General features: G+C 39.5%; 1 protein-coding gene across 1 annotated transcript in view; it reads left to right on the forward strand.

The window, feature by feature from the left end:
- Positions 1-25,048, forward strand: part of LOC124272343 — a 262,002-nt gene that overhangs the window by 134,444 nt on the left and 102,510 nt on the right. Inside the window, 23 exon segments of the mRNA XM_046707518.1 lie at positions 1,872-1,935; positions 2,187-2,393; positions 2,997-3,175; positions 3,768-3,913; positions 5,278-5,387; positions 6,897-7,058; positions 7,821-8,001; positions 8,171-8,355; positions 9,163-9,378; positions 9,622-9,736; positions 10,787-10,821; positions 11,249-11,341; positions 13,118-13,522; positions 14,200-14,276; positions 14,823-14,886; positions 15,460-15,630; positions 16,302-16,413; positions 16,523-16,628; positions 18,939-19,090; positions 19,808-19,917; positions 20,061-20,219; positions 21,020-21,200; positions 21,504-21,697. Coding sequence (XP_046563474.1) covers positions 1,872-1,935; positions 2,187-2,393; positions 2,997-3,175; positions 3,768-3,913; positions 5,278-5,387; positions 6,897-7,058; positions 7,821-8,001; positions 8,171-8,355; positions 9,163-9,378; positions 9,622-9,736; positions 10,787-10,821; positions 11,249-11,341; positions 13,118-13,522; positions 14,200-14,276; positions 14,823-14,886; positions 15,460-15,630; positions 16,302-16,413; positions 16,523-16,628; positions 18,939-19,090; positions 19,808-19,917; positions 20,061-20,219; positions 21,020-21,200; positions 21,504-21,697 — 3,424 coding nt within the window.

The following is a 25,048-nucleotide window of genomic DNA, read 5'->3' on the forward strand; positions in this document are numbered from 1 at the left end:
AGCTACTTTAAGTAGGGGTTCTGTTAGTGGGGCTGTTGACAGTAGGGGTTTCGTTAGTGGAGCTGTTACTAGTAGGGGTTCTGGCAGCAGGGGATTTGTTAGTGAAGTTACTTTCAACAGGGATTCTGTTTGTGGAGTAACTTTTAACAGGGGTTCTGTTAGTGGAGCTACTTTCAACAGGGCTTCTGTTAGTGGAGCTGCTTCAGTAGGGGTTCTGTTAGTGGAGCTGCTTCACTAGGGGTTCTGTTAGTGGAGCTGCTTCAGTAGGACTTCTGTTAGTGGACCTGTTGTAAGTAGGGATTCTGTTAGTGGAGCTGCTTCAGTAGGACTTCTGTTAGTGGAGCTGTTTCAGTAGGGGCTCTGTGAGTGGAGCTGCTTCTGTTGGGGTTCTGTTAGTGGAGCTGCTTCAGTAGGGGTTCTGTTAGTGGAGCTGTTGTCAGTAGGGCTTCTGTTAGTGGAGCTGCTTCAGTAGGGGTTCTGTTAGTGGAGCTGTTGTCAGTAGGGATTCTTTTAGTGGGGCTGCTTCAGTAGGGGTTCTGTTAGTGGAGCTGTTACTGGTAGGGGTTCTGTAAGTGGAGCTGTTATTGGTAGGGGTTCTGTTAGTGGACCTGCTTCTGTTGGGGTTCTGTTAGTGGAGCTGCTTCAGTAGGGGTTCTGTTAGTGGAGCTGTTGTCAGTAGGGCTTCTGTTAGTGGAGCTGCTTCAGTAGGGGTTCTGTTAGTGGAGCTGTTGTCAGTAGGGATTCTTTTAGTGGGGCTGCTTCAGTAGGGGTTCTGTTAGTGGAGCTGTTACTGGTAGGGGTTCTGTAAGTGGAGCTGTTATTGGTAGGGGTTCTGTTAGTGGACCTGCTTCAGTAGGGGTTCTGTTAGTGGAGCTGTTGTCAGTAGGGCTTCTGTTAGTGGAGCTGCTTCTGTTGGGGTTCTGTTAGTGGAGCTGTTTCAGTAGGGCTTCTTTTAGTAAAGCTGTTGTCAGTAGGGCTTCTGTTAGTGGAGCTGCTTCAGTAGGGGTTCTGTTAGTGGAGCTGTTGTCAGTAGGGCTTCTGTTAGTGGAGCTGTTGTCAGTGGGCTCTGTTAGTGGAGCAGGGCTTCTGTTAGGGCTGCTCTTCTTTAGTGGAGCTGCTGTCAGTAGGGCTTCTGTTAGTGGAGCTGTTGTCAGTAGGGCTTCTGTTAGTGGAGCTGCTTCAGTAGGGGTTCTGTTAGTGGAGCTGTTGTCAGTAGGGCTTCTGTTAGTGGAGCTGCTTCAGTAGGGGTTCTGTTAGTGGAGCTGTTAGTGGAGCTGTTAGGGGTTCTGTAAGTGGAGCTGTTATTGGTAGGGGTTCTGTTAGTGGAGCTGTTATTGGTAGGGGTTCTGTTAGTGGAGCTGTTACTGGTAGGTGTTCTGTAAGTGGAGCTGTTATTGGTAGGGGTTCTGTTAGTGGAGTTACTGTTAGTAGGGGTTCTGTTTGTGGATCTGTTGTCAGTTGTGGTTCTGTTAGTGGACCTGCTGTCAGTGGAGTAAGTATCAAGGGAGTTTATTAGTTTAAACTATTTGACAGTAGCTTAAATTTTATGGAACATAAGCCAGATTGTGGTTCAATTTCACTTTTGAAAAACCAGATTATGACTTTTGATAAACCACATTATGAAAATGTAACAAATATTTTTAGCCTTTTGTATGTGATCAAATGTTGCTTAAAGTGCAGAATGTACATTTGGGTGTGGCAGAAGGTATGATGTGGATGTATGATTTGATTTCTTTTGAGGAATGAAAACATTAAGTAAAGATGTTGTTCATCTTCATCTAGCAGTCACATATTTCTAGTCTTAAGAAATGTATGTAGTACATCCAGCTGAAAAGGAGTGGTCATGTGAAAACATTCTGTCTATATTCCAGAGCCTATGACATTTACACAGAAGGGGTGTTCAACATGTACCGCCATCGGACAAAGCCATATGAAGTAAGCTAGTTTGTGGATTGGGTACTCAGTTGCAATCTTATGCTCCAAAGTGACATAGTGTTTTAACTAAAAAGTACCTGAAAGTATGTGTGTTCAAGGCATGGAGGGTGATTATCTTGTACCAACAAATTATAATTAGCATTATCCATCAACTTTGGACTGTGCTAAAGTCAAACAAATAGACAATGTTTAGTTGCGGACTAAACCATTACATTACTATATCAGTGAGATGTTATCTTTGTGTGATACAGGTGGAGGTATTTATGAGACATGACAATGCCACAAAGTCTCCCCCTTGTCCCTGTGCAGTAGCAGTGAAATCTGGAGATGATGTGGCATTGATTGACAGATGTAAAAGAGATGACCAACAAGTGACAACAAGGACCACCATTTTCCTCAATGGAGATCTCACCCCCAACACCAGGGTTCTTCAGTTTGATGAAGGACGTACACGACAGGTAGTTGACATTTCAGTTGATCCAGTGACTAAGTTTTCTTTATAGAAGTGGTACCTGTCTTGTTGTGTGATCTCTTGATGAATCACAGGCTAGTAATACACAAGGTTATTATGAATTCTACCATGAATATGGAATGCAACCATTATTTATTGATTAGTCACATACTCCTCTCTAACCTCTGAACAGCTGATCAAATCAACATCATGGCAGAAACAAATAATCACCGAGGAAAACTTCTTGCTCAGTTATGATCAGTCAGTTTGAAATAATAATTTCAAGAATTATGGGTTCATAAATAAACCAAAAACAAGTTTGGTGCTTGTTGTTATACATCAAACAGTGTACATCACAATGTCTGATAAATATTGAACTAACATTACCATACATAATTTCTTCAGGATTCTCACTTTCTGTTGGCTTACAAGGTAGCTACGCTGAATGTACAGTGCCCATCATGTGTGTAGTATCAGAACTTGTCAGAGTGGGTGTACAAGCTTAGCGCCACCTGCACCGAGAGATAATAAGTGTAAATGTATGTTCATATATTTTTTCAAAAGTACCCAGTTGTGTGAACTGATATCATTTTACCCTCCATCAACACAGGTTCATTTCCCGAGTGGGACATACGTGATTGTTACCGATGTCGGAAGCTCTGAATGCCTTAATGTGTGGGTTCAACCTTCTGCAATGGACTACCAGTCAACAGAAGGACTCTGTGGCTCCTATGATGGCAACTCGACCAATGACCGTGAAGGAGGGGAGGACTTCTCCCTTGGCTGGAGGTTGTGGTCATCTTCATTCCACACTTCTTGAGTAGTGATTGGAAGTCTAGCAACAATAATAATATTATCACACACACAAGTGTTTTTTTTTCTGAAAATGAATTCCTTTATTCACTGAATACTTATCGTGAGAATATTTTGCTCATAAAGATGAGCTTTTGAAAGAAAAGTTGTGGTGTATGATGACTGTAAAGTGATAATAAACAGAATGACAACAAAACAATGGTAGAATCCTATGCTACATTACAGTATAAAACATAATGTGCCAAGTAAAAGCATGACAATAGACATCTTGATAGGAAAGAACAGTGTATAAAACATAGCTTCATACAACTGAAAGCCACCTTATTGATGACTACAGATATAAGAAGAAATGTCTCAGTTTCTCTTATCTTGTCTTGAATCAGTCACTCAGTACCCTAAGGCTACCCTCAGAAGGTTTTGAATTAAGAGAGACTATGAGAATATCCCTTTAGTATGGACACGTAAAAGACAGACAGAGGACAGAGACAGATTAACAATGCAGAATGCTTCTTACTGGTTAACATGATGATGTTTGTCAAATTAGTTTGATTTGATAATTCCTTTTCAGGGTGAAGAAAAATGAAGATTTCCTGTCTGGTATTTGTTTGGAAGATCCTACTGAGACCATGCCGACCCCTGTACAGTGTAAATGTGCAGGCTCAACTGTAGGCTGTGGTGAAAACATCAATGTCTTCACATGTCTACCTAGTGAAGGTGAGGCTACCCACATGTGTGTCTAGTGAATGTGAGATTACCCTCATGACTGTCTATTGAAGGTGAAGCTACCCTCATATCTCTCAAGTGAAGGTGAGGCTACCTCATGTCTGTCTAGTGAAGGTGAGACTACCCACATGTCTACCTCGTGAAGGTCAGACCCCATCACATGTCTACCTCGTGAAGGTCAGACCCCATCACATGTCTACCTCATGAAGGTCAGACCCCATCATATGTCTACCTCGTGAAGGTCAGGCCTCCTCATATGTCTGCCTAGTGAAGGTCAGGCCTCCTCATATGTCTGCCTAGTGAAGGTCAGGCCCCCTCATATGTCTGCCTAGTGAAGGTCAGGCCCCATTATATGTCCGCCTAGTGAAGGTCAGACCCCATCATATGTCTGCATAGTGAAGGTCAGGCCTCCTCATATGTCTGCCTAGTGAAACTGAGGTCCCATCATATGTCTGCCTAGTGAAACTGAGTTCGCCTCATATGTCTACCTAGTGAAGGTCAGGCCCCCATCATATGTCTGCCTAGTGAAGGTCAGGCCCCATTATATGTCTGCCTAGTGAAGGTCAGACCCCATTATATGTCTGCCTAGTGAAGGTCAGGCCCCATCATATGTCTGCCTAGTGAAGGTCAGGCCCCCTCATATGTCTGCCTAGTGAAAGTGAGGTCTCCTCATATGTCTACCTAGTGAAGGTTGGGCCCCCTCATATGTCTGCCTAGTGAAGGTCAGACCCCATCATATGTCTGCATAGTGAAGGTCAGGCCCCATCATATGTCTGCATAGTCAAGGTCAGGCCCCATGATATGTCTGTCTAGTGAAAGTGAGGTGCCCTCATATGTCTGTCTAGTGAAAGTGAGGTCTCCTCATATGTCTGTCTAGTGAAAGTGAGGTCCCCTCATATGTCTGTCTAGTGAAAGTGAGGCCCCATCATATGTCTGTCTAGTGAAAGTGAGGTCCCCTCATATGTCTGTCTAGTGAAAGTGAGGTCTCCTCATATGTCTGTCTAGTGAAAGTGAGGTGCCCTCATATGTCTGTCTAGTGAAAGTGAGGTCCCCTCATATGTCTGTCTAGTGAAAGTGAGGTCCCCTCATATGTCTGTCTAGTGAAAGTGAGGTCCCCTCATATGTCTGTCTAGTGAAAGTGAGGTCCCCTCATATGTCTGTCTAGTGAAAGTGAGGTCCCCTCATATGTCTGTCTAGTGAAAGTGAGGTCCCCTCATATGTCTGTCTAGTGAAAGTGAGGTCCCCTCATATGTCTGACTCATGAAGCTGAGGCTGCTATGACAGGTGAAGAAGAAAGATCACATGTCATTTCTGGTCTTGCAGTCTAATTGAATATGTATAACCATCAATTACAGGTGTGGATATAACAGATTTCCTAATCAGGATGTCATCAAGTCCTCTTGGTTGTCCAGGACAGCTCTCACAGAAAATTATTTATGTGTATGAAGAAGACTTCAAATTTGAGGTTTGTGACATTTTTGTACGATTTAGAGTAATGATAATATGAGACCAACTTGTGAGCACATTTTCTAAGACCTAAATCAATTTGGTCTTTTCTTCCACATTATGCTGACATGCTGTAGAGTTGTTTTCCTGTCAGAAGTTTCAGGTCAGTTTTACTAAAAGGAAATGAACAGTCATCTGAAGTTTACTGAAGAAACAATATGTATGCTGGACTTTGTCATTGATGACATCTATTTAAAGTTTGGGGATAAGACATATAGCCAAGCAGTAGACATTACAGCATGCACTACATGTGCTTCTCTCCTGGCTGATCTGTGTCTGTATTTATATGAATTTATCAACACAAGGGAATTTGGTGAGGAAGTTAAAGTTTCTGGTAAACCATTAAATAATGTTCAAGAATCCAATTTCCCTTCGTCTAAGTTAGCCACATAGAAATACCAGATACCAGTGGAACAGCCAATCCATTTTATATTCAGATCTGTCCATACATTTAATACTGAGTGAAAAATATTTATTCAGAACACTGTATGACACAAGGGATGACTTCAGCTTTACAATAACCAAATTACCCTGTATTTGGAGTAATAATTCCAGCAGCTCTAGACTTTGGTGTCCACATTCCACAAGTTTTTAAGTGCAAATATTATTTTCAAAGAACATTATATGACTGTTGCTCAAGTGTTGTTTTTTCAGGATTACAACTTTCAAGACCTAAGTGAAGCATTAAAAATGTTTAATAGTAGCAAAATAATGTCTGATGCAAACCCCTATTTTGACTTCACCATGTTCCATTGTTTATCAGGGACCCGTGAAGATCCGGGTTAGAATTGATCTTCAGTAACCCATGCTTGTCATAAGAGGCGACTAACTGGGATCAGTTGGTCAGGCTCCCTGACTTGATTGACACATATAATTTATCCCATTTGTGTAGATGGATGCTCATGCTGTTGATCACTGGATTGCCTGGTCCAGACTTGATTATTTACAGATCACCGCCACATAGCCGGAATATTGCTGAGTGTGGCGTAAAACTAATAAATAAAACTGACTCACTCACCCAGTGTTTTTCAGGTGGGCAGTTTTCTTGCCTTGGCTTGTGTTTGTGTTGGGTGTCACAGACAGACTAGTGTACCCTTATCCTATGAAGAAAACACTGCTTTTGTCCCTATATTAGAATGTTTGGTGGCTTTTATTTACTCACACAATATTTGGGGTTTATATGAATATTAAAGATAGTGTCAATGTGGCAATTCAAGTGGTATTAACAACAATTGCAACCTTGCATTTGTAGTGTACAAGGGTAGTAGGAGAATTGACTATGGAACCATATTTTTCGACTTGATGTGTGTAGATATTTTCTCTTAAGAAACACAACATTATGTAACATGTATTATTCATTTGCCTTAGTACAGACTGTTTCTAAACAAATGAAAACTGTATCTTCTAAACCATATGCCCCCATTACATAGCCTTATGGAGTGTGAGAGTAGACACATCTTCCTTGCAGATCCAGCCATGGCCCACTGCCGTTCTCCGCTACAGTCAAGTCCAGGCTAGGCAGTACTGTGAAGCCTACACCCGGACTACACATATTGGTGTGCTGTGCCAGGGGGTCGTCTCACTTAGCCTACAGAAGTCAATGATAGCATCATGTGCCACAAGTATACAGGTACGTTGCAAGTGAAGAGGGATTAACAGATATACTCATGAGTCACATGCATCACTGTTAGATGATTACCGGTAGTACTGAGTTGCAGTAAACTGTTTTACGTGGAATAACTTAACATCTGCACACTGAAACTTGAGATTAACCATTGTTGTTGAGTTGAAACAATGATCTGTGTGTAAGATGGTTGCAATCACTGTATCTATGCAACCTCGGTAAATGCTAATGGATGAATTGGTTTGGGTTTTCAGCATTTGTCATATATAAATAGAACAAACCAAACCATATACAGGTACATTGTTATATGGCAGTGGTTATTGTAAGACAGTGTCGTAGTTCAACTACATTCTCAGCCAAGATTTATTTTAGTAGATGCAGACCACATGAAACCATGTACTAAATATGCATCATAGCAGAAAGTGCACATTAATTCTTCAACTCATCATCATCATGATCATTATGTTGATGCATTTTATTATCACTGACTCATAATATTCCTGTCTTATTTTATACTGGCATTGTAATTGTACTGCACCTGAATTTTAGACTGCCACTTTATTGCGGACAGCCACTTAATTAGCAGTAATTTGTATTGATTTATAAATTTAGTTGATAAATTAATTGTGTTTTATTGGTTTCACACTGTATTCTTTGTGAATAGGTATCTGTTATAAACATTTGATACTACATATGATAAAAGTCATCCATAATGAACGTTTCAAATGAATGACGGCCTGCTATGACAAGCGAGAGTTGCTCTTCCAGATACATGACAGCCTGGAGTGGGTGTGGCCAGTCCTCACCAGATTTCTCCAGCAATGTCTAGCAGTGGTGACGAGGGAGACGAGTCACTGGGTGCTGCTGGAGGGGAGATTCCAGCCACCGGGAGACATACTTAACCAGACATGCAGCAACAACTGTAGCAGCAATGGGTTGTGTAACATAGGTCTGTTGGAGCTTATGTCAAGGTTGCAATATGATTGTCATGAAGATGTATTTTTGAGAAATAATATCATGTAACCTGCTGATTATTTTCAGGTGTTGTAAGACATATGCATTCTATGACTTGTTGGAACAGCATAAGGACAGGATAAGAAAGATGGTGCATATTTCAGGTGTCTGCAGCTGCAACGAGGGCTTCTTTGGTTTCGACTGTTCTGTCAATGAGACATCAGTGCCAAGTGTTTTGTCTCCACAAGCTGACTGTGACAGTCACACGTCTCTATGTAACTCAATAACTGTTGTTGGTGGACCTTTTGTGCGGTCAGCAAACATTGTGTGCAGATTGGAAACAATTGGGGTGAGCAACAGAACTGATGTAGATGTGTCACATACTTGTACATGTACATATTCAGTCACAGAGCTTTCTTTGAACTGTTTTTGTCAATCAATAAGTCTCTTCATTAGCACTGAGGTGCAGGAAATATGGAATTTACAAGGGTCTTACAGTCCCGGAAGATTGGAGCTGGCAGAGTGACAATAATTGCATGGCACTGGCCAATTAAGGACATTTTTTATTCTTTTTGTATGGATGCTACAACTCCTCATCAGACTAGTCTGCCTTGAAGCAAGCTGTTATTGAGGTGTATAGGTCAAAGGCCAGTATGACTGTTGTCCTGTGAATGATGGAACAGCTCTGTTGTGTTTGGGCGTTTGAAGCAAACATGGTGTTGGTGTGTTTCAGCACCCTTGTTTTTCGCTGTTTATGACAATGTTTCATTTCACTCAAACTCAACGAATGTTGAATCAGTTGCTTCACTGCATGTTCCAACATGTCGTTTAAAGTGCCCATTAAGCACACAAAAAGTTGCATTTACCTTAGAGTATAAATTACCTCACCATGTTTAAGTTTATATATGACTATCAAATTTTAGGGTGTTCCCATACTTTTTGTTTGTAGTATATATAATTTTGAAGTGCCAGTTTAGTTAATTCATGGGATTCATATAACGTGATCTTTTATTTATATTTCACTCAACTAACTGTTATTGTTGTTGTCAAGTTTCTTATTGTATTTTGATGCTTGAGGGACCTGTTTATGAAAGACGCTAAGATGCTACAGTTTTTAAAGTATTGTTTGTGAGTACTGTTTGCTTACTTCTTGCAGCTGAATAGCACCGAGCCACAGAAGGGCACCGGCGAGTACTCCTATGTACCTGCCATGTTTGTGTCTTATCAGACGGTCATTTGCAATCTCACAGAGGCTGTCAACAGCTACTATGTCACAGTCAGCAACAACAACCTCACATACAGTGACACTGTCTTTTTCCGTGTATATGACTCTCGATGCTTCGTCATCACTGACAACCAGTTTTCTCTACTTGTAAGTTTTACCACATGCTTCCTATGTCAAATACAGAAATATATTCCAACAAATGTACATTGTAATGTGATACTGTGGGGACTTCTTCTACCCTATAAATATTTAACAGCTAGCTAATTATGAATTAGTAAGTATTTGTTCACATGTATGTGGTCGTGCTGAATCCATCTTGACTGTGAAACCTGAAGTCAGCAGTTGTTTCATATAAGCTGATATAATGAAATCCTAAAGCGTGTTTTGCAGCCCAACTACTGCTTTATCAGCACATCCTGCTACAAGCCAGGGGATGTGAGCAGAAGCAGCACACAGCTGGTGTGTGACCCAGAGAGGAGCACGCTGTACTGGACAGACCGATCAGGTACAGGTAACTTATACAATAACAACTGGACCCTTATGAACCAAATCAAGTGATGACATATATATTCATAATAACTGTTGTTTTATTGAAATATTTAGTTCCCAGTGTACCTCAAAAGGTATACAAACCAAACTAACTGTTGTTTTATTGAAATATTTTGTTCCCAGTGTACCTCACCCCAGTTTACAACCCAAACTAACTGTTGTTTTATTGAAATATTTAGTTCCCAGTGTACCTCAAAAGGTATACAACCCAAACTAACTGTTGTTTTATTGAAATATTTAGTTCCCAGTGTACCTCAAAAGGTATACAACCCAAACTAACTGTTGTTTTATTGAAATATTTAGTTCCCAGTGTACCTCAAAAGGTATACAACCCAAACTAACTGTTGTTTTATTGAAATATTTTGTTCCCAGTGTACCTCAAAAGGTATACAACCCAAACTAACTGTTGTTTTATTGAAATATTTTGTTCCCAGTGTACCTCAAAAATATTTAGTATACAACCCAAACTAACTGTTGTTTTATTGAAATATTTTGTTCCCAGTGTACCTCAAAAGGTATACAACCCAAACTAACTGTTGTTTTATTGAAATATTTTGTTCCCAGTGTACCTCACCGCAGTTTACAACCCAAACTAACTGTTGTTTTATTGAAATATTTAGTTCCCAGGTATACAACCCAAACTAACTGTTGTTTTATTGAAAAAATATTTTGTTCCCAGTGTACCTCAAAGGTATACAACCCAAACTAACTGTTGTTTTATTGAAATATTTTGTTCCCAGTGTACCTCAAAAGGTATACAACCCAAACTAACTGTTGTTTTATTGAAAATATTTTGTTCCCAAAAGGTATACCTCACCCCAGTTTACAAATATTTAGTTCCCAACTAACTGTTGTTTTATTGAAAAATATTTAGTTCCCAGTGTACCTCAAATGGTATACAACCCAAACTAACTGTTGTTTTATTGAAATATTTTGTTCCAAGTGTACCTCAAAAGGTATACAAACCCAAATTAACTGTTGTTTTATTGAAATATTTGGTTCCCAGAGTACCTCAACCTTGGTATACAACCCAAACTAACATTATTCCTTTAACAATTACTGTCGTAAGTTACTCATGAACATAGTTACAACTGGTTGTCAGTAACCTGTGCTTGTCAACTATCTGGCAACTATCTGGAACTGGTGGTCAGGCGTGCTAACTTGGTTGACACACGTCATCATATCATAACTGTGTAGATGGAGGCTCATGATGATGATCACTGGATTTTCTGGTCCAGACACGATTTTTGTTGCCACATCGCTGAAATAGGGCTTAGTGCACCATTCAACAGCAAACAAGCAAACTACTGTTATAAGTTGACAAATCTATGTATGTATAACTTTTTATGCAGTTTTTATATCCCAGAGATACAGTTGATCTGATCCATTTAGTTTTTATTCAGTATTTTAGATAAATTGCTAACAATTCCTGTACACTATCAAAAACTGTGTTTTCTGTCCATTATAGGTGCAGTGTGGCCTCGTGGCGTGTCTCAGCACAGACTGTGCCAACACCCGCAGTCCAGTCATAACCAGTGAGGAGTTTAAATTTGAAGTAAAAGTAAGTTGAACATATCAAATACATGTAAGATATCAGTTTGATGCATTGACATATCATAGGAACTTGGAAAGGATGGGACAACCCATCTTTGAGGAATGGAACCAAGACGATGACATACATTCAAGAATGGTCATTACTTTGATTTAGCTGTGTGAAATTAATACAGCAATTGCCAGTTGCATTTTGTGATACTTGTGAGACATTTTGTTAGCAACAACTAATGAGATGCACCTAAGAAAGATAAATCTGTATCTGTATGTAAGAATAACTTTCCAATATATTAAATACCTCACACAAATTACACTGTAGCCATAATTTCGGCAGTATAACTTTCAGCACACTAAACAAAACCGACAGATTGCCACTTCTTTCCTGTGCACGTGACAGCAAGATACATATACTGAGTCAAAAAAGAAACTTCACAAAATGTAATTTGAAAAATAATGAATAATTTTTCTCTGATGATACATCTATGTATCCGAAATGGGATCCCTATCTTGCGACTCTAGAAAAACGTTAGCAAAACCCACTCAAACCCATCCATTCCTCGTGCAAATGACGTTACTGCCAAATCAGGTTTTGCCCGTGCAGTCGATCACGTGATTTTCGCATCGAAGTTTTCTTCATATGCACGTGTTTGCATTGGCCTCAAGAATTAAAAAAACACTTTTAAACCACAGTTCTAACGGTACTTGAAATGCCACGATTGTCAAATGTGCAACGAACGTGCGTTGGCATGTTGCAAGCGGGAAGATCAGTTATTGACGCCGCAAGAGCAATGGGATGCAGCCGTCGTACTGTGTATGACTTGCGGGGTCGTCTGCAACAAACTGGCACCACTTCTGATCGCCCAAGGTCGGGTCGTCCACGTGTGACGTCACGAGCAGAAGACCGTCAAATCGTCCTACGTCACCTACGTGACAGATTTCTGCCGGCTACACGAACCAGGGTTGAGATGTTTAGAGGTCAACTGTCCTCACAGACCATTCGAAATCGGTTGCGGGCTGCCAATCTCCATTCTCGACGTCCATATTGTGACTTGACATTCTGTATACCCATGTTTTGGAACGGCGATGTAGCCTAATGGAACTGATTATGGCACTGTCAGTGTATCGAGTACATCACACAGATCTCAGCAATGAAATAATAACAATTTAACCATCTTACCATCTCTTGTTCTTTTATAGTGCCCTGAAGAAAGAATGTGAAGTTTCTTTTTTGACTCAGTATATATACATTTTGGGGTTAAATCACTACTAGCTTCTAGATTTTCAAAAGATAAAACTATATTTAGGATATGAGACTTTTGTATTGTTGTTTTTGTAAATGCCTGCCACAAATCTACCCTGACAAAACTGCTATAATTAGTGTTTGTTCAATACAGTGAACGGTCTATGAGTATTGGTAACCGGGACTATTGTCCTAGAGGCCACACATTTATTTCTGTATGAAGGTGTCATGCTATGAGATCTGACTACTCATTGCAAATCATGTTCCTACAGTCTGTTTGACTGGCCCAAGAAACTAAACTAAACAGGAGTATGACGTAACTGATGATCCAGGCCTGTAAGGAATGGTTTCTGCTTGGATTGTATATAGATTTTGCAGACATATGTTTTCAAACCAGGAACCTTTATTCCACGGAACAGATGTCAGTCTTAGGTTCATAATAACATTAGTGTTAGCTGTTCTGCAACAGTCTTTACTGTTCTAATCTTGTTTATGCAATATAGAACTCACTTGAATAACCGGGTGTGTACACATCTTTTCATTCAGATCACCAGCAAGAAAACATTGACTTTAGAGGAAGGTGAAGGGGCCAAGGCTGTACTTCTCCAGTCCACCTTTCCTCCTGTCATCTTCTGTCCAGCCTCTGATAACTACACAAACTGCTCCTTTACCATCAGTGCACACATACCAGAACCTGGTGCCAATACTGTGACCTGTCCAGGGTCAGGGGTCACAGTGCCACAAGCTGTGGTCAGCTGGCTTGGTCAACCAGATGATACCAGGGCCATGTGTGGCCTAGTGCTTAACATGGACAACTGGCATACCGAACAGTCACTGTATGTGAGGGCAACAACAGACAGTCTGATTGATGGTGATCAGTATCGAGACCTCCAGATCTCACTGGACATGGCAGGAGAAATGAACACCTCCATAACTCTCAACACAGTGAAGGTAGGTAACATGCATGTAGGAGTTCCAGAGACTGTGATTCAGTTTAAGCCAAACCCTGCATTCTTGCTCCATGACTAATGACACCTATATGTGGCAGACATATGGGCATTACTTTTCCTTGTTTTAAATGGGATAGAATGTTTGTAATTGGTCTCAGCTTGAATACTGACACACTTTATCTGTGCACTCTGACCATATCAAGGAATGTCGGGGACTAGCCTATTAAATGTTAAGGTCAAGGCCATCATTGAGGGAATTGGGAAGATTTGTTCCACTATGCAAGTTATTGTTGTACTTAATTTGAAAAATAATTCCACTTAGAATATTTTTCCTCATTTCAAATGTTTTCACTGTAGGAGTGAAAACATGAGGGAAAGGCATAAATTTGAAGTATTCATTTTTTAAGGAAATAAAATGGCAGAAAGTATTATTCACATTATTTATTGTTTCAGTTTAAGAAAACATGTTGGTATTTAGTCACTTGTTTCCAATTTAATTTTTGGTGTTCCAATTACATGTATTAAGAATACTGTTTTACAGATGCTGACTGCAGCTTATTTTATTTTTAGCCACATTTTATGATTGTTCTCAGACCCTATAATTGTACAATTTACAATTTACTTTTACAATTTAAGTGCAAAACATTTTGTAAGAGGAATTTCTGTTTACATTTACAGTTGACTATCAAGGACCGAGATCGCAGCTCCACATGTAAAGCCATCAATGTTCCACACATCACAACTTTTGACAATGTGTATGTAGTTTCTGTGATGGATCCTAGATTGATAATAAGAGTCATCAGAGTCACCAGTAACTTTCAACATGGCAGTGCAGAAATCTTAAAAAGTAAAACTTGATGGCAGGGTGTTTATAGGGAAGTGAGGATCATGGTTATATCACTGATAGCACTGTGATCAGTCTTGAAGTTTGTTTGTTGTACATATGAAAGAAGCTATATCTGTGACACTATTCAAGAACATGTATCAACTACTGTCAACAGAATTTGTGATATTCAGGAGATACCTCATCCCAACTCCCACATTAGACAGTACTCATATGGATAACGTTGCACAAGGGAAACATGTGTATCTAGATCTTTAAAGCATGTATTGCAAATGCCAACAAAATTACATGGTTTTGAATTATGATCACAGGATTTATGTCAATCACACAACTGACTAACTACCAATCTTTCTGAAGCATATAAAAGGAACCATGTCCAGATCACACATCTCCCATCTGACAGTATTTAGTGGAAATCTAGTGTAGACTCCCTGATGAAATAGTATCTGTGTTTCAGCTACTACAACCTGCTTCAATATGGAGAGTTTGTCCTGTACAGACACAAAACACTGCCAATGGCTGTAAGTTGCACAATGTGTGTGTGTGAGTGCATGTGAGCATGTGAATGACAATCAACATGATTAGATCTCCTGGTGTTTTCTAGAAATGAGGCATTAGTCTACAGTGGAGAAGCCTATTGTAGGCTTTATGCTAACCATGTACTACACATGCATGGCTAATAATTATCATTATGTAGAAGGTAATGTGCTTGAAACTCTCCATTCCTTCAAAATAATGGAGAGGATGAGGCCCATTATTTTGAAGGAATGGAGATTAATGAGGCTATTACCCTACTTAAATTACATTCAAAGTATTGGTAATATTTCTGTTATCAAAATTAAATGTCAAAATGACATGAACGATCAAAGTCTTACATTTGAAACTGCTACACATCACTCCATTCCTGAAAAATAATGGAGTTAGCAGACAATGGAATGATGTCACAAATTTAAATTAATTATTGACAATTTTGACTACTTGTATCAAGAAATAAGTTTGCATTTTTCTTATATCATTGTTTTTTGTAGTGAAAGAAACCATTTGTGTGCGCTTTGTGTGTTTGTAGGTGAACATCTTTACTACCGCATGCAGAGGTCAGGTTCCGTGTGTGTGCGGGGGCAGCAGTGCTGGTGGATGATGATGTTTTCATCATAGAGAGATGTGGTGACCATACCGACATGCCAATCAGAACAGAGATGTTATTGAATGGTGACCTTGCCAAGGGGACCTCACTACTTGAGGTCAATGATGGAAAGGAATATGTTGTAAGTAAACAAAGGACTTGGTAGATTGAGGGCCTTTGTTGGCTCACTGGAAATGTCATTTAATATTATTACAGAAAACGGAGCACCTTTAGAATACAGCACCACAACTTCTCGTGAGGACGATCTGTTCTCTGCCGTAGGTCACGTGTCATTAAGACAAGCTACCAATTTGTGAGAACCCGTTGGACGCGAACCCGCGACCTTCGGATTGTGAGCTTGACAGCTAACCGACTGAGCTACGTCCACACTGTTGCACAATGTGCAAATTTATTACATTACGTAAAAGGGTATTATGATGTATTTTTAAAGTTTGTTGTGCTGTATTCTAAAGGTAGGCCCAGAAAACCTTCTGGACAACAGAAGCATTATTGATGATTGTGATCACTGGACTTGTCACTAGTCTGGATCAAGTACATGCAGATGTCACTAAAATGAGTGACAAGGCCAGAGACATTATTAATTATAAACTGTGAGCAAACATCTCACCCAAGATTTCAACTAGATGAAAGTGTTGTCCACAAGTGTCATTTTAATAAGAAGAATGTGTTATTTTCTGTTGTATTTTGCACTGGATGAAGGTGTTGTCTTATGTCATTTTAATTAGATGATTTGTTTTCCTTAAAATGAAGCATCATTTTCTGAAAGTTTTGAGACATTGTCCTATATTTTAGGTCCTGCTGCCAGCAGGGACCCGGGTGAGCATCACGCTTGGAGACAGACCTGAGGACAAGTATCTCAGTGTATGGGTCCAGTCTTCAGCTGCTGATGTGCAGGAGACAGAAGGTTGGTTTAGCAAGGACAATCCTCAGCTAAATATGTACATCCAAGTCTTGTTTGGCAAATGTAATGTTTGTATTGCCTGTGCACTTTCAGTAGTTTTGTTTACTTATAGGATTGTGTGGTACATTTGACGGGGACAAAGACAACGATCTGACCTCCAGTGATGGTCAAGTGAAGACATACATGAAGTATCCAAATGACTTTATTCAAACCTGGAGGTATGTCATCTTAATACGAGTTCATATTTAAGAAACCTGCATAAAAGCTAATCTTGCCAACTTGTCCAGTGTCCAACCTCATCACAGGCTACAAGAGCATGTTTGGACATCATCTTTTTTGGAAACACTGGTCCAGTCAAGTTGATTAGACTTCACATTCTTGGTTCCCACAAACAAATTCCTGAATTTGTCCAAGAAGAATAAGTCAGACTGTGAAAATTAACATTCTGTTTAAAGCCATTTGTCAGGCAATTGTGTTAACCCCCTGGATGCCAAAGGGACATATATGTCCTTCCCCTTCAACCCTCAATTTCAAGTCCAATAAAAATCAAAATATCCCACGCACACAAATACACTTCACAGTTTCGAATTCTGCAGGAAATTTCCTGTTTCTTGATACCATCCACTATTATTTTAGACAAAGCTCAAGTGCTGAAAATGACCTTTCAAAATAGGCTTCATCGAAAATGTCGCCATTTTTGACACAGTACGAAATCGCGATTCACAGCATTATTTGCTGTATGTTTTGAAATGTGAAAATCGGATAATTACTGGGAGTATTGAATTTCAAAAATAACATTCATGATCACTGATATCAGTTTTACATGAAATCGCTAATTATAATTCTGAAACATTGCCGATGAATCTAGAATCGGTTGGGATGTTTTCGAAAATGCACTTTCACGAACGCCGTAGAGCGCTTTCCGCCATATTGGATAGTGTTTACAATATCACGTTTCGCGAAGGCCGGTATTGAGACGCCTATTACATCATGTATATTTCATATTCAGCTTCGAAAAATGCATCACTGAACTCCCCATACATTTTAGAATCAAATTGCAACTGTTCTGTGTCACCAATACCAACTGTCCAGATAAAATGAGACAAAACATATTGGGTGTGAAAACGAATGCTGTGCTTAAATGACTGCGCTTGTCAAATTCCGAGTTTACACTGCATAGCAGTTTCTGAAATTTTTCAACTTTCATCCGTCTATTCATTGCTTGAAATGGCTCAATATCTTTGGAATATGCATGGAAAGAGTATCGTAGCAAGCAATAGGAAATTATAAATAGATACAATGCAATGATTTGATAATTCATAAGAAATTGTCAAAGTTTCCGTGAAGCGTGACGACATGACTGACGCAAAATCACGCAGAACGACAACGGTAATTATCTGCATTTCTGGCTTTTTCTCTTACTTATAGTGAAAACGATAAAAACATATAACAATACACAGATAGTCAGAATAATTCTGATTACTTACATCTCATATTTATGTACAAACGATCCCTGAATCAATCGAAGGGTCCTTGCCAAATCCTTAGTACCCTTGTCAGCAAAGCCGCCATTTTGTAAGAATTCGGTCAGCGGTGGTGATGTCATACGTCAACATTGTTCTACATATTAGGCAATTTCTTTGAGGTGAAGGTCGGTTGAACAAGAGTAAACACAATCGCCCAATCCTTCCGATTACACTGTCAGTATTATGGTCCAGCTTGGGGTAATCAAGCTGGAGACAAATACCAAACATACTCTAATAAAAACCTAATCCAATAAAACTACCACAACCAAACTGTTTAAAAATGATACCGTATTTACACAAATAAATAAATAAAATGTAAAATAAGACACTACCACATTTGTTACATAACAGATGCCGTGTTATTCATCCAGGGCATCATTAGTATCAGATAATGCTTTTTCACTGTCCTCTGTAGAACTGAATCATTGAAATGAATAAGTTGAGGTTGAGAAGGAAAATATGTATGTATATTCATTGAAATATCTATATCTATCTATATAGTTTCACAGGTGGATTTGAAAATGGGTTATTGTTATGTACACTTCTTGAAGTACAACCTTTAAATAATTTATTCATAAGGAAGTAGTCCTCCCCACGTCTATGACGTATCTTTATCTTGTGAAAAGAGGGAAGTGAAGTTTTCTTATGCTATGTGCCTGCCTAACAACTGACAATGTTTGTTGGTTGGGGGGAATAAGCCTGATCCCCAATGACACCTACTTAATGAAAATCTGTTTTGTGCGTTAAAATTACTTAGTGTTCATAAAAGAATTGTAAATTACTTTTACTGCTTTGTTGTAAACCATGTGTTAATACCACACTCATATGTTGAGGTTTTGCAAATGTTATGCATATTATGGACCCTGGCAGTATGGTGGCAAAACTGAATGTTGTGTTTCACACAAATAACATTTTATTTGACCTTGTTTTGACCTTAGTCTTTAGATGATGTGGGAGGTTATGTTTTTATCTATGTGAGATTGTTTCTCTGGTGTACAACAGAGTGCCTGCAGATGAATCCCTGTATAATGGTGTGTGCGAGTCACCCCTCCCCATGCCAAGCAGCGCCAACTGTGTGTGTGGGAACATCTCTGTCTGTGGTCAGGAGGCCCATGTGTTTACTTGTGTGGAGGAATTCACAGCACTGAAAAAAGGTAACTGTTTTATACTTATGCTTAGTGAGCAACACTCAATGTCCATCGAACAAAACACTTTCACTGTATGAGAGTCCACTGGAGAATATATCTTCATAGAGCGAGGACTGAACTGTTTTAGCATTAGCATTTCTCTATGTAGTCATCATTCCGGTATTTACCTCAGTTTAAGTCTATAATCTCAAAATCTAGTAAATGTGTGAACTTCAAAATGTGTCGTTCATACACCTATGATCATCAGTTATATGGTCATGTTACTGATCTCTCTTCAATGGAGTAAGAGGCGACTAAGGGATTGGGTGGTCAGGCTCGCTGACTTGGTTGACATATGTCATCAGTTCCCAATTGTGCAGATCGATGCTCATGCTGTTGATCACTGGATTGTCTGGTCCAGATTCGATTATTTACAGACCGTCGCCATATAGCTTCAATATTGCTGAGTGCGGTGTTAAACTCACTCACTCACTCACTCAGATTCGAATATTTACAGACTACCACCATATAGCTGGATTATTGCTGAGTGCAGCGTTAAACAACAAACCAACCAACCAATCAACCAATCCAATGGAAATTCTGTATCCTGTGTACGCTTCACATGAACACAATTAAGTGACATACAATTAAACCATGTCCTATCATATACGTGTGTTTTGACTTCACTTGTGTGAATGCTGTAAATATCTCTGTGTGTTGAAACTAACTTGGTATTTGTACCAGGTAAGGACATCACCGCTCAAATGGTGAATAAGACAGCTGACTCCAGGCCTGCCATTTGCCAAGGATCAGAGGTTGTGAGGTTCCAGTACAGCTCAACTGCCATTTCACAGGTACACTTCCCTACATTGGATGGGTTTACTTCCATGTGTAATGTTATGTTCATCAAATACATTTAAGTATAGAAGTTTACCAGTAGGATGCATTATTCATCAATTCTTAATAAGTAATATGAATTGCTTCACCATTCCCACAGATATTGACATGGCCGACTGTAGGTGGCTGGCAACTGGAGACAGCACGGAGACATTGTGAGACGTATATTCGTGGTGTGGCATCCACACAGCTGTGCCTCAGTGCTGGTGTTACTCTGCAGTTTGATCTCATCATTCTGGGGTGTGTTGACAGCATTCAGGTGAGAATGAGACTTTGGATACAGTGTGGTTCTAAGGTTAATGTACACCTTCTACAGATTTTGTCCTCATTTCCTTAGCTGTCTATGTATACTACAGTTGATATCAGGATAAACATATATATTGTATGTTCTACATGTATCTGACCACTTTAGATAATGTTGTAAAAGTGGATGTTTGGCCAATTTCTCAGAGGATATATATATATATATATATATATATATTTAAATCTCTTCAAAAGTTATCATGTAAACACAAATTTGTAATGATGAGAGAATGAAATAGCAAATATGTTATGTAATATTATTTCTTACATTCATCATTGTCAAGTAAGAAACTTGTTTGAAAACCTGTTTATTTTTAAAAAATGACTTTCATTACATTTTAACTTTTGCACAAACTAAATTAAAGTGACATTTCGTGCCATTTCTTCTTCCCTTCTTTGCCATTTCTTCTTTCCTTTCTCCTCTGTTTTTGTCTTCCTATTTTCACACTCTTCTACCTTTAGTACTTATCCTACAATTGCTTTAATTTGTTATACATGTATACAAAGTTAACTGCCGCAAATCTCAGTGAGAACAAGCCTGACGGCCCCTAGCCACGTGGGTTATGTAGGGGCCATGTGTATTACACCGTGTCGGCAAAGACTTCTGTAATAAATGTTTGCCAAAAAAAACCCCCAAAAACCTTTAAAAAAAGGAAAAAAGGTAAGCTAAGGTACTTTGGCATAACTCTTTGTCAATATAAGTTTTCAACAATCACATTACAACTTACTTACTCTCTTGTTTGCTTTTTGTGACAGCTGTTTGATGGTCCAGTGTTTGAGAGTCTGTTCCTGGACAGCCTAGTGTTTGACTGCCTGTTTGAGATACAGATAAACACAAGATACTGGCAACTGGTCAGTGGTGTCTATGTCATCAACAGAGAGATCATCTCCTCAGTCTGTCCCAGCAACTGTAACAGCCGGGGCTTGTGTGTTGATGGTAAGTAATTAGTGTATACAGGAAGTCATGAGGGTGTCTTCATAGATTTGTAATCCATATTCAGCGAAGCTCAGAAATACTATTGCAGTACAACTAGACCTGCTGATATCTACTGATATCTAATCCTTTTATAAATTTTGCAAACATACTCTTTGCAGATGAAACATATCCTAATATGTGTTTAGTGGAGTTTTAATGTATGCTCAAGTTCCTGTTGTCAATCTGGATAAGTTCTGGAAAGTTTATGTTAAAGTTTTACCTTTTTAATTTGAGTTTTGCATGTTCTCCATGTGTATTTTGCAGGTGTATGTAAATGTCAGCCAACCTATGGGGGTCATGACTGCTCCATCGCCCTCAGAATGCCACCTGTTTTGTCTGCTGTACAAGACAATGGACTATGTGACTTGGCACAAGGGCGATGTGGACACCAGTTCTTTTTCTATGGACAAAACTTCCTCAGATCTAGCAGCCTTAAATGCTACTTCAACAGTGTGCAGGTAAATATGGATCTCCTCTCTCCAAATGTGTCATGTGATATTGCCAGGTTTCAATTCTCTGATTATTCCTATTACACAAATCAAATATCCCGAATAAATACAAAGCATATGATTCCATCATCTGGAGCTTTTCTACCATGGTGCTATGATACTTTGTATCAGTAATGGTTATGTTTAAGGAGCTGTGGGATGTTGTGTAGCAGTACCTATTGTGTATGGTGTTGTGTAGCAGTACCTATTGTGTATGGTGTTGTGTAGCAGTACCTATTGTGTATGATGTTGTGTAGTAGTACCTATTGTGTATGGTGTTGTGTAGCAGTACCTATTGTGTATGGTGTTGTGTAGCAGTACCTATTGTGTATGGTGTTGTGTAGCAGTATCTATTGTGTATGGTGTTGTGAGGCAGTATCTATTGTGTATGGTGTTGTGTAGCAGTACCTATTGTGTATGATGTTGTGTAGTAGTACCTATTGTGTATGGTGTTGTGTAGCAGTACCTATTGTGTATGGTGTTGTGTAGCAGTACCTATTGTGTATGGTGTGTGTGTAGTGTATGAGTGTATTGTGTATGGTGTTGTGTAGGCAGTATCTATTGTGTATGGTGTAGCAGTTGTGTAGCAGTACCCTATTGTGTATGGTGTTGTGTAGCAGTACCTATTGTGTATGGTGTTGTGTAGCAGTACCTATTGTGTATGATGTTGTGTAGTAGTACCTATTGTGTATGGTGTTGTGAGGCAGTATATATTGTGTATGGTGCTGTGAGGCAGTATCTATTGTGTATGGTGGTGTGTAGCAGTATCTATTGTGTATGGTGTTGTGTAGCAGTATCTATTGTGTATGGTGTTGTGTAGCAGTATCTATTGTGTATGGTGTTGTGTAGCAGTATCTATTGTGTATGGTGTTGTGTAGCAGTATCTATTGTGTATGGTGTTGTGTAGCAGTATCTATTGTGTATGGTGTTGTGAGGCAGTATCTATTGTGTATGGTGTTGTGCAGGCATCTATTGTGTATGGTGTTGTGAGCAGTATCTATTGTGTATGGTGTTGTGAGGCAGTATCTATTGTGTATGGTGTTGTGTAGCAGTATCTATTGTGTATGGTGTTGTGTAGCAGTATCTATTGTGTATGGTGTGTGGCAGTATCTATTGTGTATGGTGTTGTGAGGCAGTATCTATTGTGTATGGTGTGTATGTGTTGCAGCAGTATCTATTGTGTATGGTGTTGTGTAGGTGTATGGTGTTGTGAGCAGTATCTATTGTGTATGGTGTTGTGAGGCAGTATCTATTGTGTATGGTGTTGTGAGGCAGTATCTATTGTGTATGGTGTTGTGAGGCAGTATCTATTGTGTATGGTGTTGTGAGGCAGTATCTATTGTGTTATAATGCAGGTTTTGACTTCACTTGTGTGAATACTCGTAAATATCTCTGTGTGTTGAAACTAATTTTGGTGCATTTGTACCAGGCATGACATCACCACCGCAAATGGTGAATAAGACAGCTGACTCCAGGCACCAAGCATTTGCCAAGGATCAGAGGTTGTGAGGTTCCAGTACAGCCTAACTGCTTACTCACAGGCCACTTCCCTACATTGGGATTTAACACCATGTACGTCTATGTCTATCCTCACAAATACATTAAGCATAGTTTTACTCTTTGCATGTATCACTATTCATCAATTCTTAAGTACACCGAACTGCCCACCATTCCCACAGATATTGCACCGCCCACCAGGACAGCCGGGCAAACTGGAGACAGCATTACTGTGAGACGTATATTCGTGGTGTGGCATCCACAATAGCCAGGCCTCAGTGCTGGTGTTACCTGCAGCTCTGATCTCATCACTTGGGGTGTGTTGACAGCATTCAGTGAGAATGAGACTTTGGATACAGTGTGGTTCTAATGTTAATGTAATAACCTTCACAGATTTTGTCCTCATTTCCTTTAGCTGTTCATGTATACTACAGTTGATATCAGGATAAACATATATTGCATGTTCTACATGTATCTGACCACTTTAGATAATGTTGTAAAAGTGGATGTTTGGCCAATTCTCAGAGGATATATATATATATATATATATATTTAAATCTCTTCAAAAGTTATCATGTAAACAATAAATTTGTAGCCGATGAGAGAATGAAGCTACAACATAAGCAATGTAACATTATTTCTTACATTCACTGTCAAGTAAGGTTCTGTTTGAAAAACCTGTTGGCCTTTAAAAAATGACTTTCATTACTTTTTTAACTTTGCACAAACTAAATTGTGTGACATTCCGTACATTTCTTCTTCCTCTTTGCCATTTCTTCTTCCTTCTCCTCTGTTTTGTCTTCCTATTTTCACACACTCTTCTACCTTTTTTAGTACTTATCCTACAATTCTATCCATTATATACCAACCGCCGTGAATCTCAGCAAGTGAGGAGAACAGCGCCCACGGCCCCTAGCCACGTAATTAAGTGTAGCTCATGTGTATTACATAATCGCAGTCGCAAGACTCTGGTAATTTACGTCCAGTCCCTTGCCAAAATGCTACTTTGCATAACTCTTTGTCAATACCAAGTTTTCAAATAAATCACAATACAACTTACTTTACTCTCTTTGCTTGCTTCTTTTGCACAGCCGCTCTGATGGTCCAGGCGTCTGAGAGTCCGTTCCCGGACAGCTTCCAGTTTGATCACTGCCCGTTTGAGATACAGATAAACATAAGATATCCGCAACTGGTCGCGGTGTCTATGTCATCAACAGAGGGATCATCCTCCTCGGTCTGTCCCAGCAACTGTACCAGCCGGGGCTTTGTGTGTTGATGGTAAGTAATTAGTGTGTATACAGGAAGTCATGAGGGTGTCTTCTATAGATTTGTAATCCATATTCAGCTTAAGCTCAGGAAATACTATTGCAGTGGCCAATTAGATCCGCTGATATCTACTGATATCTAATCCTTTTATAAATTTTGCAAACATACTTTGTTAAGACTGAAAACATATCCTAATATGTGTTTGCAGGAGCTTCTTTTAATGCATGCCTCAAGTCTCGTCAATCCGACAAGCTCCCGGTTTTGTGCCAAAGTTTTACCCCATTTAATTTGAGCTTTGCATGTTCCATGCGTATTTTGCAGGTGTATGCAAATGTCAGCCAACCTATTGGGGTCATGACTGCCCATCGTGCCCCAGAATGCCACCTGTTTTATTCATGCTGTACAAGACAATGGACTATGTGACTTGGCACAGCGGGCGATGTGGACACCCAGTTCTTTTCTATGGACAAAACTTCCTCAGATCTAGCAGCCCAAACGCTACTTCAACAGTGCAGGTAAACATGGATCTCCCTCTCCAAACGTGTCATGTGATACGCT

This window comes from Haliotis rubra, unplaced genomic scaffold, assembly GCF_003918875.1.
Source record: "Haliotis rubra isolate DU_JTF1 unplaced genomic scaffold, ASM391887v1 Scf169, whole genome shotgun sequence".
In the NCBI taxonomy this organism is placed as follows: Eukaryota; Metazoa; Mollusca; class Gastropoda; order Lepetellida; family Haliotidae; genus Haliotis; species Haliotis rubra.